The sequence below is a fragment of the Nomascus leucogenys genome, chromosome 8, assembly GCF_006542625.1.
Source record: "Nomascus leucogenys isolate Asia chromosome 8, Asia_NLE_v1, whole genome shotgun sequence".
NCBI lineage: Eukaryota > Metazoa > Chordata > Mammalia > Primates > Hylobatidae > Nomascus > Nomascus leucogenys.
The window spans coordinates 32,789,806-32,804,452 of record NC_044388.1 but is presented as its reverse complement, the minus strand read 5'-3'; the positions used below and the strand labels follow the sequence as shown (position 1 = coordinate 32,804,452).

The following is a 14,647-nucleotide window of genomic DNA, read 5'->3' as shown; positions in this document are numbered from 1 at the left end:
CATCCTCATGGGGCTTTTATCTTCCAAAGGATTTATTATTTAAACATAAAAAAAGCTGTGCTTTGGTTAAATGTCCAGATAGTTAAAGAGAATCAGAAGCAAAGCTCAAGATAAACTCATGGCTGGAACCTTGATGAAAGTAGAGAATAATTTGTAAAGTCACTGAGTTTATGTGACAAAAACAATATCAAGTAATTGATGTAAATACTTTGTAATTTGGCTTAAAAAAAAGATTCTTCTCATTACATAAGGAATGCAAATGCATCATAGAAAACCCAGAAAATCTGAAAGCAAAAAGAAATATTAAATCCCCACAATCCCTTCCAGCCAGAGTCCTGTAATACATTTCTCACCCGGAGTCATCATAGAGTCTTACATTCACAGGCACCTTACGCGTGCATCTCTTACAAAATGGGATCGTGTTGTACACATTGTTGCGTCAACAGGTTGTTTCCTTTCAAAGAGCATAGGATTCTCCTAAGTCAGTGTATATGCTCCTGGACCGTCATGGCGTAGACCCAGAGACCCAGTGAGTCAGCCTCTGGGGGCCATGCAGACAGAAGCCCTCCCCTGGCCTAAAGCTGCCCAGATGCCTAGTGCCTGAGGGTCCCTGCAGAGGCTCCCTGCTCCTCGGGCCCCACCACAGTAGATGAATCCCTGCTGTGGTCCTACTGAGCCAAGCTCCTTCCAACATGCCAGCCCTGTTGGATTTGGGAGCAGTACTGGTCTGCTCAGCTTTGTTTGCAAGTGGTGTCTGTACCCCCTTTGAATGCCCCTTCGTGTCTTGTTTCCTTCCTTCATTTCCAACACAGAACAGAAGCTCAAGTCTCTGTGGCATGCCCTGGGCTTCTGAGGGCTCAGAGCCTGCTCCCAGGTCACCTTTTGAGTCAGCAGGTTTCCCTCCTCCTGGCCCCACCCAGTGTAACCCACAGTGGCCCCAGCTCAGTATTCCAGCCCCACTGAGAGTTGTTGAAAGGAATGGACACATCCCACCATCAGAAAGGCCCAAGGGCCTTGGTCTTCTGAAGCCCTGAGGAAGCTGGGGGTGGGGGCATCATGGCCCCAAGGACCTGGAGGATGGCACCTGGGTCCTCGTGATGAGCGGAGCGTCCTGGTGTTCAGGCTGAGGGTCAGGGATGGGCACCTTGTTCTATCCATTTGCTTCTGTTTCCACCTACAGTTGATTCTCTGTCTCTCTCCCTGCCTTCATCCTCTCTCTCCTCCCCTCTTGCCTTCTCTGCAGCTGTTGCAGGGTGTGATGGAGAACAAAGCCATGTACCTACACACTGTCAGCGACTGTGACACCAGCTCCATCTGTGAGGATTCCTTTGACGGCAGGAGCCTGTCCAAGCTGAACCTGTGTGAGGATGGTGAGTGCAGCTGGCTCAGACTTGGGGCACAAGATCTGGCCTGGGGGTGGGGAAGGAGCCCTACCCCCACCCAACCTTGGCATTGCCTTTAAGTGCTTGTGACCTCCTCATGTAATAGTGCATATACTGAACTTTATGCTTTAAAAGGTCTTCTCCATTGGTTTTCTCATTCATTCACTTCAACAAACCTGTCAGCAAGATGAGTACTCATTTTACAGATGGACAGATTTCACAGCCCATCAGTCATAGGGTGGTCCAGCACGGAGCCTCCTGACTACGAGGGCTGTGCTTCTGCTCCTGAGAGAGTGAGACTGGGGTCAGGCAAGGGCCTCTGAGCCAGTCAGTGCAGATCCTCTCAGGTGAGGAGAGGGGCCTCCCACCCACTTCCTGAAGCACTCGTGAGGGGCAAAGAGCTCTCCAAGGTGCTCATCCTGCCCCTGGGCGCAAGGCCCTGGTCTTGCCACAGAAAGGGGTCCCCAGGCCAGTGACCCAGAAGGCCTTGCATCTCAGGGGCTGCTTATTTGCTAAAACCCTGGAGATCCAAGTGATGCAGCTTCCTTTGGAGGAGCCCAGAGCGCTTTTCCACCAGCTTGGCTCCTGCGCACCCAGTAGATGACTGATAAATTCTTGCTGCATGAAGCACATGTCAGAGAGGAGAACATTGCCCCCACGTCAAAGAGAAATCGAATGAAGCTTACTGAAGAGTCTTGCAAAGACTTCCGGCCAAGGCCTTTTCCTCTCTCGTTTTGTTCTACTCTGCCAACTGCCTCTTGAAATTACTCAAGAGCAATGACTCCACTCTTCTCTTCCTCCAACCCTGCATTCCTCCCACCAGGCGCTGAGTGTAAGGAAAGAACCGTGGTGGCTTAGAGAGGCAGGGAGTGGGGAGGGTCTCCGCAGGCAGAGAACATAAGGAGATCTGGGCTTCTGACCAATGAACCTGCTCACCCAACCCTAGGATTGTCCACCATGGAGCCTCTTCTTCCGGATTCCAATCGACAAACATATTCTGAGGATCCACAACATGTCAGGCCAGGGTGAGCAGCCAGGGATTCTCCAAAGACAAATTAAACCAGTCTCTGTCCTCAAAGGGCTTATGATCCCAGTAGAAGAGGCTGGCATGGGAACAACTGCCTATAATATAAAGTAGGCCAAAATGTGTGTGAATAATGAAGTCAGGCAAGCAGAGGGCTTTCTGGAAAAGGGCTGGAAGACTGAATAAGATTGTCTAAGAGAAGAGGTGGGAAAGGTATTCCTATTTGTGTGACACCAAGCTTGGTCAGGGTTTCTGTAAGGCTCATGCCACTCGGGCGGAGGAGAAGGCCTGGGGTTCTGGTCCCAAGCAGAGCTCTCATCAGTCCATCAGCAAAGGGGAAGGTGGCATCCATATCCACTGGCACATCAGCAAAGGGGCTTGGTTTGGCAAGAAAGAATGGGTACAGCACAGTGGGGTGATTGGAGAGGACCATCAGGGCCAGCCTAGGGGGCCTCAGGGGTGGGAGGGGTCAGATGTCCCTGGGACCACCATACCCTCTTCCCAGTACCTCATCTTACTCTCCCTTTTTCTGAACCCCAGATTGTTTTTTTAAAAAGCTCATTTGGACCAGAACAACTGAAAATTAACAGCAACCCTAGCCACTGCGCCTTCTAGGCCCCTCTGCTGTGGGGAGCCCTGTCAGAGGGCACTTTGAGAGCCATGCTAGCCATGTCCTGTCCCAGGGTTCCCTGATGCTAGGGCCCAGGTGCAGGGCAGACAGCAGAGGTTGAGAGGTGTGGAGTCCAGGCTGACTCACGCCTCCTGTGCCTGTGACCCTCTGTGGGCCTCAGTGTACTCATCTGCCAAATGGGGATGCAGGGGGGTGTCTCTGAGGTCCTATCTGGTTCTAAAATTCTGTGTGTAAAATTGGACCTGGCCATTGAATTAGGGGTGCAGCCCTTTTCAACCCCAAGTCAGAATATGACACTATGCTGGGCAAAGCATGGCTGTGGCTCCCACTTCAGCAGGAGTGAAAACTCAGGTGCTGACAATGTGCCCAAGAGGTCCCGTGCCTCTCCCCTCTGTGGTGCCCCAACCTTGGCAGGGAATCTCTAACTCTCTCACCTGGGGCTTTTGCCCTTAGAAGGGTGCTCCCCTGGCATCCCCCACCGTGCATTACTGCCCCTTCCCACTTGGTCCATGCTCTCACCTCCCCCAGGACTTAGCTCAGCTCCCACCTTCTCTGAGGCCTGAGTTTCCATCCCCCTTTGCCTGACTCTTTTTTCCTTTCTTCTATGGTCTGAGTTCCTCATGACACTGTAGTCCCCTTATTTACATGTATCATTTATTATCCATTCCCCATGGCAAGAATATAGGCTGGACCATAGCAGGCATCTCTGTTTTGTTTATTGATGTCTCCCAAGCCCAGCATACAGTAGGTGCTTACTAGGCATTTTTTGAATGAATGGATGAATGGATGGACGGATGAATGAAGGGAATAGATGGATGGATAGATGGATGAATGGATGGATGGATGAATGAATGGATAAGTGGATGAATGAATAAATGGATGGATGAATGAATGGATGGATGGACAGGTGAATGGATGAATGAATGGATGGATGGATGAATGAATAAATGAATGAATGGATGGATGGATGGATGGATAGCTGGATGAATGAATAGATGGATGGATGAAAGGATGGATGAATGGATGGATGGATGGGTGAATGGATGGTGGATGGATGAATGAATGGATGGATGAATGAATGAATGGGTATATGAATGAATGAATAAATGGATGAATAATGAATGGATAGATGGATAGATGAATGGATGGATGGATGGATGAATGAATGAATGGATGGATGGATGAATAGATAGATGAATGAATAAATAAATAGATGAATGAATGAATGGATGGATAAACAGAGGGGTCCTTGAAGTCTAAATGTGGCAAAGCATTCACCGTCTACACCTGATTGCCGAATTCTCTGGGTCCATCTTCATTCCTGGCTGCCAGGTTGGGGGCTGGAATATGGGGAACCCAGGCAGAGTAGAGTGTTGAGATGAAGCCAGTGACTTCAAAGCTTGTGGGCTTCCAATTTGATTTTTTCCCCTTTTCCTTTCATTTCAAAGAGGAAAATGATGAACTTGACTTGGGGAAATTCAAGCCAGATTTGATCTGTTTCTAAAGGGTTTTGCTGCATCTTTGATCCTTATCTCCGCGGAGTGAAATGGGAGGAGGAAGGGGTGGGGCCAGGCAGGGAGGGAGGAGGGGGAAGGTGGAAAGAGATAGGAAAGGAAGGGAGAGCCAGCACCTGAACCTGGTCAGGGCCGCCCTTGAGCCTTTATTTAGTAAATGAAGACGGTGAAGTGTGAGGCCCAGGACAAGCTCCAAGTCCCTTACAGGTCTTCCTCCTTCAATGGAGGGCAAGAGGTGGGAAGAGGGGAGGAGATATGGTACTTCTTGTTGGAGGCTGGCCATGGGGATAGTGGGATCAGGGGAGGCAAAGTCCCAAAAGTACAGCCCCGACATGAAGGTAAGATGCAGCCTTCCCTGGCGGTGGGACCTGCTGAGTCCCAGATCCAGTTCCCAGCAGGCTCCCCAGTGTTCCTGCTGGGTGTGATGAGCTGCCCCACTCTCATGGCCCGTGTGCTGTGGAGTGCAGGTCTCATCTTCACCGAGACCCGCGAGGTCAGGACTGTGTTTTGCTCCTCTTGGAATTCTTTTGGGACCTTGCAGGTGGCAGGTGTCCAGGAAGTCTTGGCGATTGTTGGTAAATGATGTGGTAAGTCCACTCAAGTCATCAGTGGTGGAGCTGGAAGCGGACTCTGAGTTTCCTTACCTGGGATGCAGGCTCCTTCCCAGCATGGGGATTTCATGGGGTTGGGCTGATGGTGCCAAGGAGTGACTCCCTGCACCTCTGGATTTGGAACCAATTGGGAAATAGACAAGGAGGCACGTGGGAATCCAAGTGCAGAATCTGCCTTAAGCCTGGAAAAGCTCTGTTCACGATGTGGCTGCTGGCACCCCCAACAGACACTCACCCAGCCAGCAAGCGTGAGCGCCCCTGTCCAGGCACCAGCATTTACCTGGTTCACCCACGCACGCCCTCCTGCCCATCCACCTGAGAAACAGGGACAAGAAATGCCAGGTTACAGACAGCTCACCCATTGGACAAGGTAGAACTTCCTAGAGGCAGAAGTGCTGAGGAGTCCCTCTTTTATGGGCTTGGGCAGGTGGTCGGTCCAGAGATGAAAGGAGCTCCCTGCAGCCGCCACCAGACGTGAGAGCAGGAAAAGCAAGAGAGGAGGTGAGGGGACACCCTCGGGGTATGGGCTGAGTAGGGGCTTGATGCCCAGGGAGCTTCCTCAGTGCAGAGGAAGGGACCCTCCCCTAGCAGAGCAGCTCCTGCAAGCACCATTCCACTTCTGCACAGGACCTGCTGTTTTTTTCTTTTTCCTTCTCGCCCTTCATCTCTCTTCACCCTCCCTGCCTTTATCCCTTCCCTTTCTTCACTTGCCAGGTAAGATGGGAAGAAGAGGGACTGCTGGGTGCCTTGGTTCTCTGTCCCCTCCCTGAGCAGCCACCTTGCCTAGTTCCTCCAGCTCGTCCTGTCCCTGCATTCTTCAAGGCCCTGCAGGCACCCCTTGCTCTCTGATGTCTTTAGGGCCTCCCTTCTCTGCATGCCTGGGCGGGGCCACCTCTGGAATCTGCCTCCTCCCTTGCGTCTTGGCCATTGCTGTCCTCCTCGGGGACCACTGTTGATGGAAGGCCCCATCCTCCTCACCTCGTGGATCCTGGGCAATAGCCGAGTGTCCTCCTGTGGGGCTGGAACTGCTTGGAAGGGCCAAGCCCAAACAGGACCTGGAAGGTTCCTGAGCCAAGCTGCCTCTGGCCGCCTCTGATGGATGCTCACTCACACCACCCTCTGAACAGAACCCCAGGCACCAGTGATCTGGCCTCCCTCCTCCCTCCCCTCCCGCCTTCCTTTTTCCCTCCTTGGTTTCCCCGATATGCAGCCGGGGCCTCTCCAATCTGGCGCCAGGAGGTGGAGGAGGAGACCGATCTGGGAGTGGGTGGGGACTGGCTGGGCCTGGTTCCTCCACAGAACTTTCCGAGGGCCAGAGAGAGGTGTTAGTGTCAGAAAAATACTGCAGTCCCATTCGCCCCCACGGCCCCAGCCCCCTCCACTCGTGGCGTCATCCATGGCCGCAAATGGGACCTGGGGGTAATGAGTTACACATGCTCCTGGCGGCTGCGGATGCCTGCAGCCGGGCCGCTCGCTGCCTCCAGTCCCGGCCTCCCCATTCCTGTGTTCCTTCCCCATAAAATGAAATTATCCTCCTCATCTACCTTCTTATCCATCAGATCTCCCCGGTTCACTTGGCACAGCTGAGGGTTGCTGGGCTGCTGCCCAAAGATGGGAATGGATTTCCTGGGAGGGGCTGGCTGGGGCCTCTGGAAGAGTCACCGCCCTTTACAGGTTGCCGCATCAGGCTCTGGTGCAGGAGAGGGGACTATTAACCCAGTTCAGAGCTACAGATCATGCCGAGCAGAGAGCATGGCTCTGTTAGACAGGTCTGTGGTCCCCGGGGGAGCCAGTGGCCAGGTGTGCTCCAGGTCTCTCTTGCCCAATGGGCTGTCTCTCTATAAGATGGGAGTGGCTTGGTGACACGTGTTGCAGTGTGTCAGGGCTGGGTGTGAACCCATAGTGCACACACGAGTTGTGTTGTCCTTGCACGTGTGAACTCAGACCCAGTGCAGGGGATTCTGTTTGTCTCGCCATCCCCACGTGCCGTACACTGTTCTTTACTCTAACTCACTGGGGAGCCCCGGCAGGAAGTGGGTGAGGGGAGACAGGGAAGCTGGAGCACTTACTCCTCCAGCTTCTGCCCTATGGAGTCACCCAGGGCTGCTCCTGTCCCTCCACCAAAGACCACAGCTCCTTGAAAGCTGCCCTGTCCACCTGGGCTTTTCCCCTTCCAGGTTCTGGCAACTGCTCCCATCCCTGACCCTTTGGGCCCAAGGGTGGTTATAGCCCACGAATGCTGCTCTGTCCTTGTGAGTGTCACACCCCAGCCACACCTTTGAGACATTCCTTTTATGAAACCCTGTGATGTGTCCTAATCTGGGGGAGCCTTCTGTTTCTGCCAGGGCCCTGACCCGCTAATCTTGAGTGTCCTTGTCTACAAAGTGAGAATAATGTTACTAACCCCACAGGCATTGTGGGAGGATTACGTGATATAACCCAGGTAAAGCGCCTTGCACACAGTAGCCCCTCGATCCACGTTTTATTTTCCTCCCTGGTCTTTGGGAGTCCCCTACAAAGCTCGCGGAGGTGGGGAAGAAGGAGAGGGAGAGATGAGGAGGTGGAAGGAGCTGCTGCCACCCAGGGCCTCCCAGGAAACACCCATGCCCCTTCTCAGGAACCCTGGCCTAGAGAGTGTTTTGGGGCTGATCCTGGCCTTCTGCTGAAGAAAGCAGCATTCTGGTTACTAGCAGGATTCTCATGAGGCCTAGATACTCCAGGAAATTGAGCAAGTTCCTTTAGTCCTGTTTCTCGAATATTAGAAATACTGGGCCCTGAGGGCTCCTGGTTCTATGGCGTATGTGTGTCTGTCCCTTCGTCATCCTGATTGGAGGCATCTTGCTCCCAGGGGCCCCCTGAAGTTTGCTACCAGAAGAGCCAAGGGATGTGTTTCCTTGTCTCAGGGTGGAGGCTGCTGTTTCCAGGAGGCATTGGGAAGAGGAGGGAGGGGGCACAGAGGCACCAGGGGCTCCTTCCCATGCAGATGGGCATGGACTGGAGCCTCCCCTCTCTGTCTTCAGCCAAAGCCCCAGCCCTGGGCCATGCCATCTCCTATATGGCATTACTCTAGGGATGGGGGCAGTGAGGAGGGTCTGAAGGGGATGCCACTGGCGTGTCCCACTAGCATGGTACAGTCTGGAGTGGATGGGCTTGAAGGAGGCCTGCAGTGAGGACAGAGCCCTGGGTGGGCAGGTGGGCTTCTGGTGATCCCTGGAGTAGCGGGGGTGATGAGTGGCCAGGGCAGTTATTCCTTATGGCATCCCCCAGTTCTCCTCACCACAGACCTTGCTGTCATAGCTCCTGGCCTCTGCTTCCTTGCTTGCTCATTCATTCATTTCTTCATCTTCATCTTTTAGCAAAATATATTCAGGGATCCTATAGGTGCTGTGTGCAGCAAGGGGCACAAATAGGCCTGAGACGGGGCTCCACGACTTCTGTAATTTACCATTGCTCTAGCTGGTCTGTCCTCCCCTCTCTCCTCCCTCCCACTGCAGACCAGCACAAGGCTGGCTCAAGTGCAAGGTTACCTAGATGTGACTCAGTGGGCCAGAAATTCAGGGTGTGGACACGTCGTTGGTGCAGACCCGCACACAGCCTTGCTCGGCTCTGATACCTGAGTCTAAAGTGCTGAAGTCTCACCTTCTCTATTGTGGGGGATGGCTTTGTGTGGTACTTAAAAAGACAGGTTCTGGGGCCAGGCATGGTGACTCACACCTGTAATTCTGGCACTTTGGGAGGCCGAGGCGGGTGGATTGCCTCAAATCAGGAGTTCGAGACCAGCCTGGGCAGCATGGTGGAACCCCGTCTCTACTAAAATACAAAAGAAATTAGCCAGGCATGCGTGGCAGTGTGCGCCTGTAATCCCGGCTACTTGGGAGGCTGAGGCAGGAGAATTGCTTGAACCCGGGAGGCAGAGGTTGCAGTGAGCCAACAGCACGCTATTGCACTCCAGCCTGGGCAACAGAGTACAACTACGTCTCAAAAAAAAAGACAGGCTCTGCAGTTGAACAGGCTGGGCTCAGACCCCGTCTCTGCTGAGTGCTGGCTGGGAAAACTTGAACAAGCCCTTATCCTCATCTTCCCCTCCTCTAAGAAATGGGAAGCGCATAGCCCCTGGCTCATACGCTTTTGCAAGGGCTACGTGAGTTATTCCACATTGAGTCCTTCCAAATGGGTACATAGAGCACACCCCAAAAACGTGAAGTCCTAGGGTGAGTACCGTTGTGTCCCTTCAGTGTCTGCTTCTGCTCCTGGGCCTTCCCATGGGGCTCTGAGCAGTGCTTCTGTTTTTTCTGTCAAATAGGAAACCTAGAGTGAAGAGGAGGAGCGAGTGGGAAGTCACATCTGGGAGAGGGAGAGAGAGATGATGGGATGAGGGAAAGGCAGGAGCCCAGGGACAGCCAGCGCCCCTGGGTCTTTAGGCTCTGAGTTTAAATTAGCCCCATTGGCATAGGGGCGTGGTTTTTTTTCCACCTGTGCTCAACTGTGTGGGTGGTGTTAGACCTGACAAGGGTGAGCGTTTCCCTGTGCAAGTGTGAGGAAGCAAGACAAGAGCGAGGAGTGGGAGTGTGTTACCTGATAACGTGGATCCTGGAGTGGAGTAGGATAAGAGGGCCAGCAAGGGTAGGAGGGTGTGAGAGGGTAGAAAGGCAGTGGGATGCATGGTCTGTGCGAGGCTGGGGCACCCAAGTCAGAGACCTGAGGGACTGCACTAAGAAGATGAGGGCGGGCACTGTGGCTCAAGTCTGTAATCCCAGTGCTTTGGGAGGCCGAGATGGGAGGATTGCTTGAGGCCAGGAGTTCAAGACCAGCCTGAGCAACACAGAGAGCCCCCCAACCTACGAAAAATTTTAAAAATTAGCCAGATGTGGTGGTGCACTCCTATAGCCCTAGCTACTCAGAAGGCTGAGGCCAGAGAATCTCTTGAGCCCAGGCGGTCAAGGCTGCAGTGAGCTGTGATCACACCACTGTACTCCAGCCTGGGTGACAGAGGGAGAGCCTGTCTCAAATAAATAAATAAATAAATAAGATGAGCCATGGCACTTATAAAGTGGGACATTTGAACGTGGGATTTAGATTTCAGTGATTGGTGAAAAGCCTTTCTAGAGCAGCAGAATCCACTAGAAATGAAAGGTGAGCCACACATGCAATTTTAAAGTTCTTAGCAGCCACCTTAAAAGGTGAAAAGACACAAGAATCTGGCCAGGCATGGTGGCTCACACCTGTAATCCCAGCACTTTGGGAGGCCGAGGTGGGCAGATCACCTGAGGTCAGGAGTTCGAGACCAACCTGGCCAACATCGTGAAACCTTGTATCTCCTAGGGAAAAAAAAAAAAAAATTAGCCAGGTGTGGTGGTGGGCACCTGTAATCCCAGCTACTCAGGAGGCTGAGGCAGGATAATTGCTTGAACCCAGGAGGCGGAGTTTGCAGTGAGCCAAGATCACACCACTACATTCCAGTCTGGGCGACAGAGCAAGACTCCATCTCAAAAAAAAGGCACAAGAAACTAACTGAAATACAGTAGTACACTTTAGTGAATCCAGTATATCCAATATATTATCATTTTGACGTGTAATTGCTATAAAGTTTATTGTGGTATTTATGTATTTTTTCTGTCATGCTGAGTCTTCAAAATCCAGTGCGTTTTTTACAGTCGGAGCCCATCCCTGCTTGGGCCAGACATGTTTCCTGTGTTCAAAGCGGGCTGGGGAGGCTGAAATAAGGTAAAGAGGCCAGAAGAAGTGATACCTGGGGATCAGGAGAGCCAGGGCAGTGACAGGGACCCCGGGAGGGGAGGAGCAGGTGGCTCTTAACCTTGAGGTGCAGTGTCAAGTCTTATGACAGTGAACACAAGTGCTGGGGGTTTTTAGGGATGAGGGAGAGGGAAAGTTCTAGAAGGAAACAAAGAGAAACATCTACTGCCCTGGCATATGACTGGTGTATGAGGAGAATGGGAAAAGAAAAGTCCTCATGGGAAAGGTTAGGCAGGCAGGAAGCAGGTCTCATTTAGAACAAGAAAGTAGAAGAAACGCCTACAGCAGAGGCTGAGGGAATGAGAGGTTTCACGGCTGATCTGCTGGGAGTCCAGGGGCCAATGCAGGGAGGTTTCAGAAGTCAGGGAGGGAGATGGCATGAAAGGAGGATAAACACAGCTGTTTGGGGTTAACAGTGGGTGATGGGGGGCCTTGGGAGTCCTGGGTTTTCTGTGGGTGCAATGGACTGAATGTTTGTGTCCCCTCCAAATTCCTATGTTGAAACCCTAACCCCCAAAGTGATGGGATTAGGAGGTGGGGCCTCTGGGAGGTGATTAGGTCATGGGGGTGGAGCCCACGTGGGTGGGATAAGTGCGCTTATAAAAGGGACCCCAGCGGCTCTCTCACTCTCTTGCCGCCGTGGGAGGATACTGTGAGGAGTGGGGGTGGCTGTGTAGACACCTGATCTGCCGGTGCCTTGATCTTGGACTTCCAGCCTCCAGAACTGTGAGCAGTACATTTGTGTTTATGAGCCACCCTGGCTGTGGTACTTTGCTGTGGCAGCCTGGACTAAGGTGGGGGGGCTTGCTAAGCCAGGACTGAGGGCTCAAGTGATCCTGCTGGGTGGCCTCAGGGCAGAAACTGCTGGTGAGGCTGTGAGGTTTTGTGGGGAGTAGTTTTTTGAGGAGCACCCAAAGTCCTAGGGCACCTCATCCCCATCCTCTTTGCCCCGATCTGCTGAGCTCCCTCCTCTGGCATGGGCTGCTGTGTTTTTCGTGCATAGGTAGCAGAGCTAGAGGCTTCAGGGACACGGATGACTCAGTCCCCTACAAGTGGCAGGGGAGGCTCTCAGCATTTCTGTCTCCCAAGCCAGACACCCTTCCCACTGAATGGTGGTAGGAATTGGGAGAGTGAGACAGGTGTATTCAACTCATTTGTTTCTGCCCGGAGAAGAAACCAGTTCATCAAACCAAAGTGGACCAGGAGGTGGGCGGATGGTTGCATTAGCATCCCAGAAAGAGGAGTGATTTAAAAATGGAACTAGCTGAGACCTGGCTTCCAACTTGCAGACATCTTTAAGTGACTTATTGTCATTGACAAAGGGCCAGGAGGGGAACTGGGAATCTTCTGAACAAAGAGCTGGGGCCACTCTGTAGGGGAAGGGTCTTTTGGCCTGAAATTAGGCAGAACCCTGAGCCTGCTGCCTGCTTGAGTCTCACTGCATTGATGCCGCATTCCTTCTAATCCGTGTACTGTGCATTTGGGGCGTGAATAGTGGCATCTTCCACCAGCCCCAGGAACCCCTTGTTCCTGGGACTCTCAGGCTCTCTCCCGCATGGCTGCAATGGTGTACCAGCTCACCTTGGCCACCCTGCCCTCCCCTCCCCCAGCTTCCTCTCTCCACCCCTCAGCCCCCTCTCTCCACCCCTCAGCCCCCTTTCTCCACCTCTCAGCCCCGGCTGCAGAAGACGCACACCGGCATCCCTTCCCGAAAATAAGAACACACACCCTTGATTGTTCTCAAGAATTTTTATGCAGAGTAACTTGGGACATGGATGGGGTGGAGGAAAAATAACAAACATTGTGTGAAAGTGGCAAGATGGAGAGATCTCTGAAAGTACTAAGAGAAACTGTCCCAGACCATCATGAAATCTGCATGGAATTAGCCCTGGCTGTCTCTCCTTCCCCTGCTCTCCCGTACTTAGAAGTGGGTGTGAAAGTCTTGGGTGCATCTGGCCCTGCGGAAGACCAGGCTCCTACCCCGGGTGCCCTCGCTGAGCCATCTGCCCTGAGGACTCAAGCCTGGATGCAGCAGGGCGGAGGTCACTGGTGTTCACTCTACCTCAGTTGGTTGTTCTGGAGAGAGGAAAAAAAACCAAAATGTTTTTTTTCTGTTCTCTCACTCAACACAGAATGCTTCACTTCAGGTTACCAAAATGGATGAGGAATTCTCTCCATCAACAGCCAGTTCTGCAGTGGGTTCGCTAATGGATGCCAGCTGGGTGTCCTCTGGTTCAATTCAATCCTGATGCAATGCACCTGGTGGTAGCCTTAGATCCCACAGGTTGAGGGCCCAGTCCCACAAGACTGCTCCCACCCTGCACCCATTTCCTTTGGCTATAAACCAGGGTTCCCAGGACCCCCACCTTGGGTTTGATTAATTTGCTAGAGTGGCTCCTAGAACTCAGGGAAACACTTTACTCACATTTACAGGTTTATTGAAAAGGATATTACAAAGGGTGTGTAGATGAACAACAGAGGGAAGAGGTGCACAGGGTGGGTCTGGGAGGAGGGGTGCAGACCTTCCATGCCTTCCCCAGCTGTTCTGCCCTCCAGGAACCTCTGCATGTCCAGCTCTCCAAACCCAGTCCTTTTGGGTTTTTATGGAAGCTTCATTATGTAGGCATGATTGATTAAATCACTGGCTATTGATAATCAACCTTCAGCCTCTCTCTTTTCCTGGAGGTTGGGGGTAGGGCTGAAAGTCCCAACTCTCTAATCCTGCCTTTCCAGTCGTTCCAGTGGCCAGCCCCCATCCTGAGGCGATCTAGGGGTCCCCAGACCCAGTCATCTCATGAATACACAAAAATCACTCTTATGACTCTGGAAATCCCAAAAGCTTTAGAAGAATTTTTTTGCCAGGATTCAGGATGATGACCAGGATGATATAGACTTCCCAACATCATGGTTGTTGAGGACCCTTCCAGGTTCCAGAGAGACTTGTTTCCCTGGGTCTGCTGTGACTCCAGGCAGGACTCGGGTGGGTGGCTCTAGGTGGCAGTGCCCCTGCTTCATACTTTCCTTCCCTCCCTTATGGAGTCCCCATGAAAGCCAGAGAGTGGTGGCAGCTTCAAAGACAGAGGTTATTTGCGGCTGCCTGTTACAGTGAACAATGTGAGTGATGAGTAACCATCATGAGGTCAGACGTGGGTGGGTTTCACGAAGCTCCTTGGATGAGCTGAGCTCTGAGGTTCCTCCCAGCAATAAAACCCTATCTCTACCTGCTGTTTATGAGCTGTGGGACCAAAGACAAGAAGAAGAAAGTAACTGTTTGCTGCTGTTAAAACTCAAGTAGGTAACAATGGAATCATTGCCTTCTGTGTTTTTTTATGTTTAGAGCCAGTTTCTTTGGAAATAAAGACTCATTTTTATCAGATCCAATTCGTGAGTTTCTTTTAAAATGGGAGGGGGGGAAATACATTTGGATAACTCCAAAATGCTCTAAAATTATGACTAAGAAACTGAAATATTAGTTTTTCAAGGACAGGACATTTTGAAGAAGGGGACTGCCGAAATACTCGCTCATGGTCTCACAGTTAATGCATGACAGAGGCAGCCTTTGCATTGACCTCCACAGAGCCCCAAACCCATGCTTTTCCCCCGAAGCTCTGCGAGAGACGCTATCTGCTTAATACAGGGAAAGAGAGCTGTAGAGGTTCAAGGTTCTCTCCACAATGTAGCCTGACATTGGGGGACCCTCTCCCTACTCATCCTCAGCTCAGGGTGCCAGG

General features: G+C 52.1%; 1 protein-coding gene across 1 annotated transcript in view; it reads left to right on the top strand.

Annotated features, from left to right (window-relative positions):
• The window catches only part of SCARA5 (scavenger receptor class A member 5), a 123,183-nt gene that overhangs the window by 3,766 nt on the left and 104,770 nt on the right, over positions 1-14,647 (top strand). The window contains exon 2 of the mRNA XM_003272915.4: positions 1,244-1,370. Coding sequence (XP_003272963.2) covers positions 1,259-1,370 — 112 coding nt within the window. The 5' untranslated portion in view covers positions 1,244-1,258. The remainder of the gene's footprint in view (positions 1-1,243; positions 1,371-14,647) is intronic.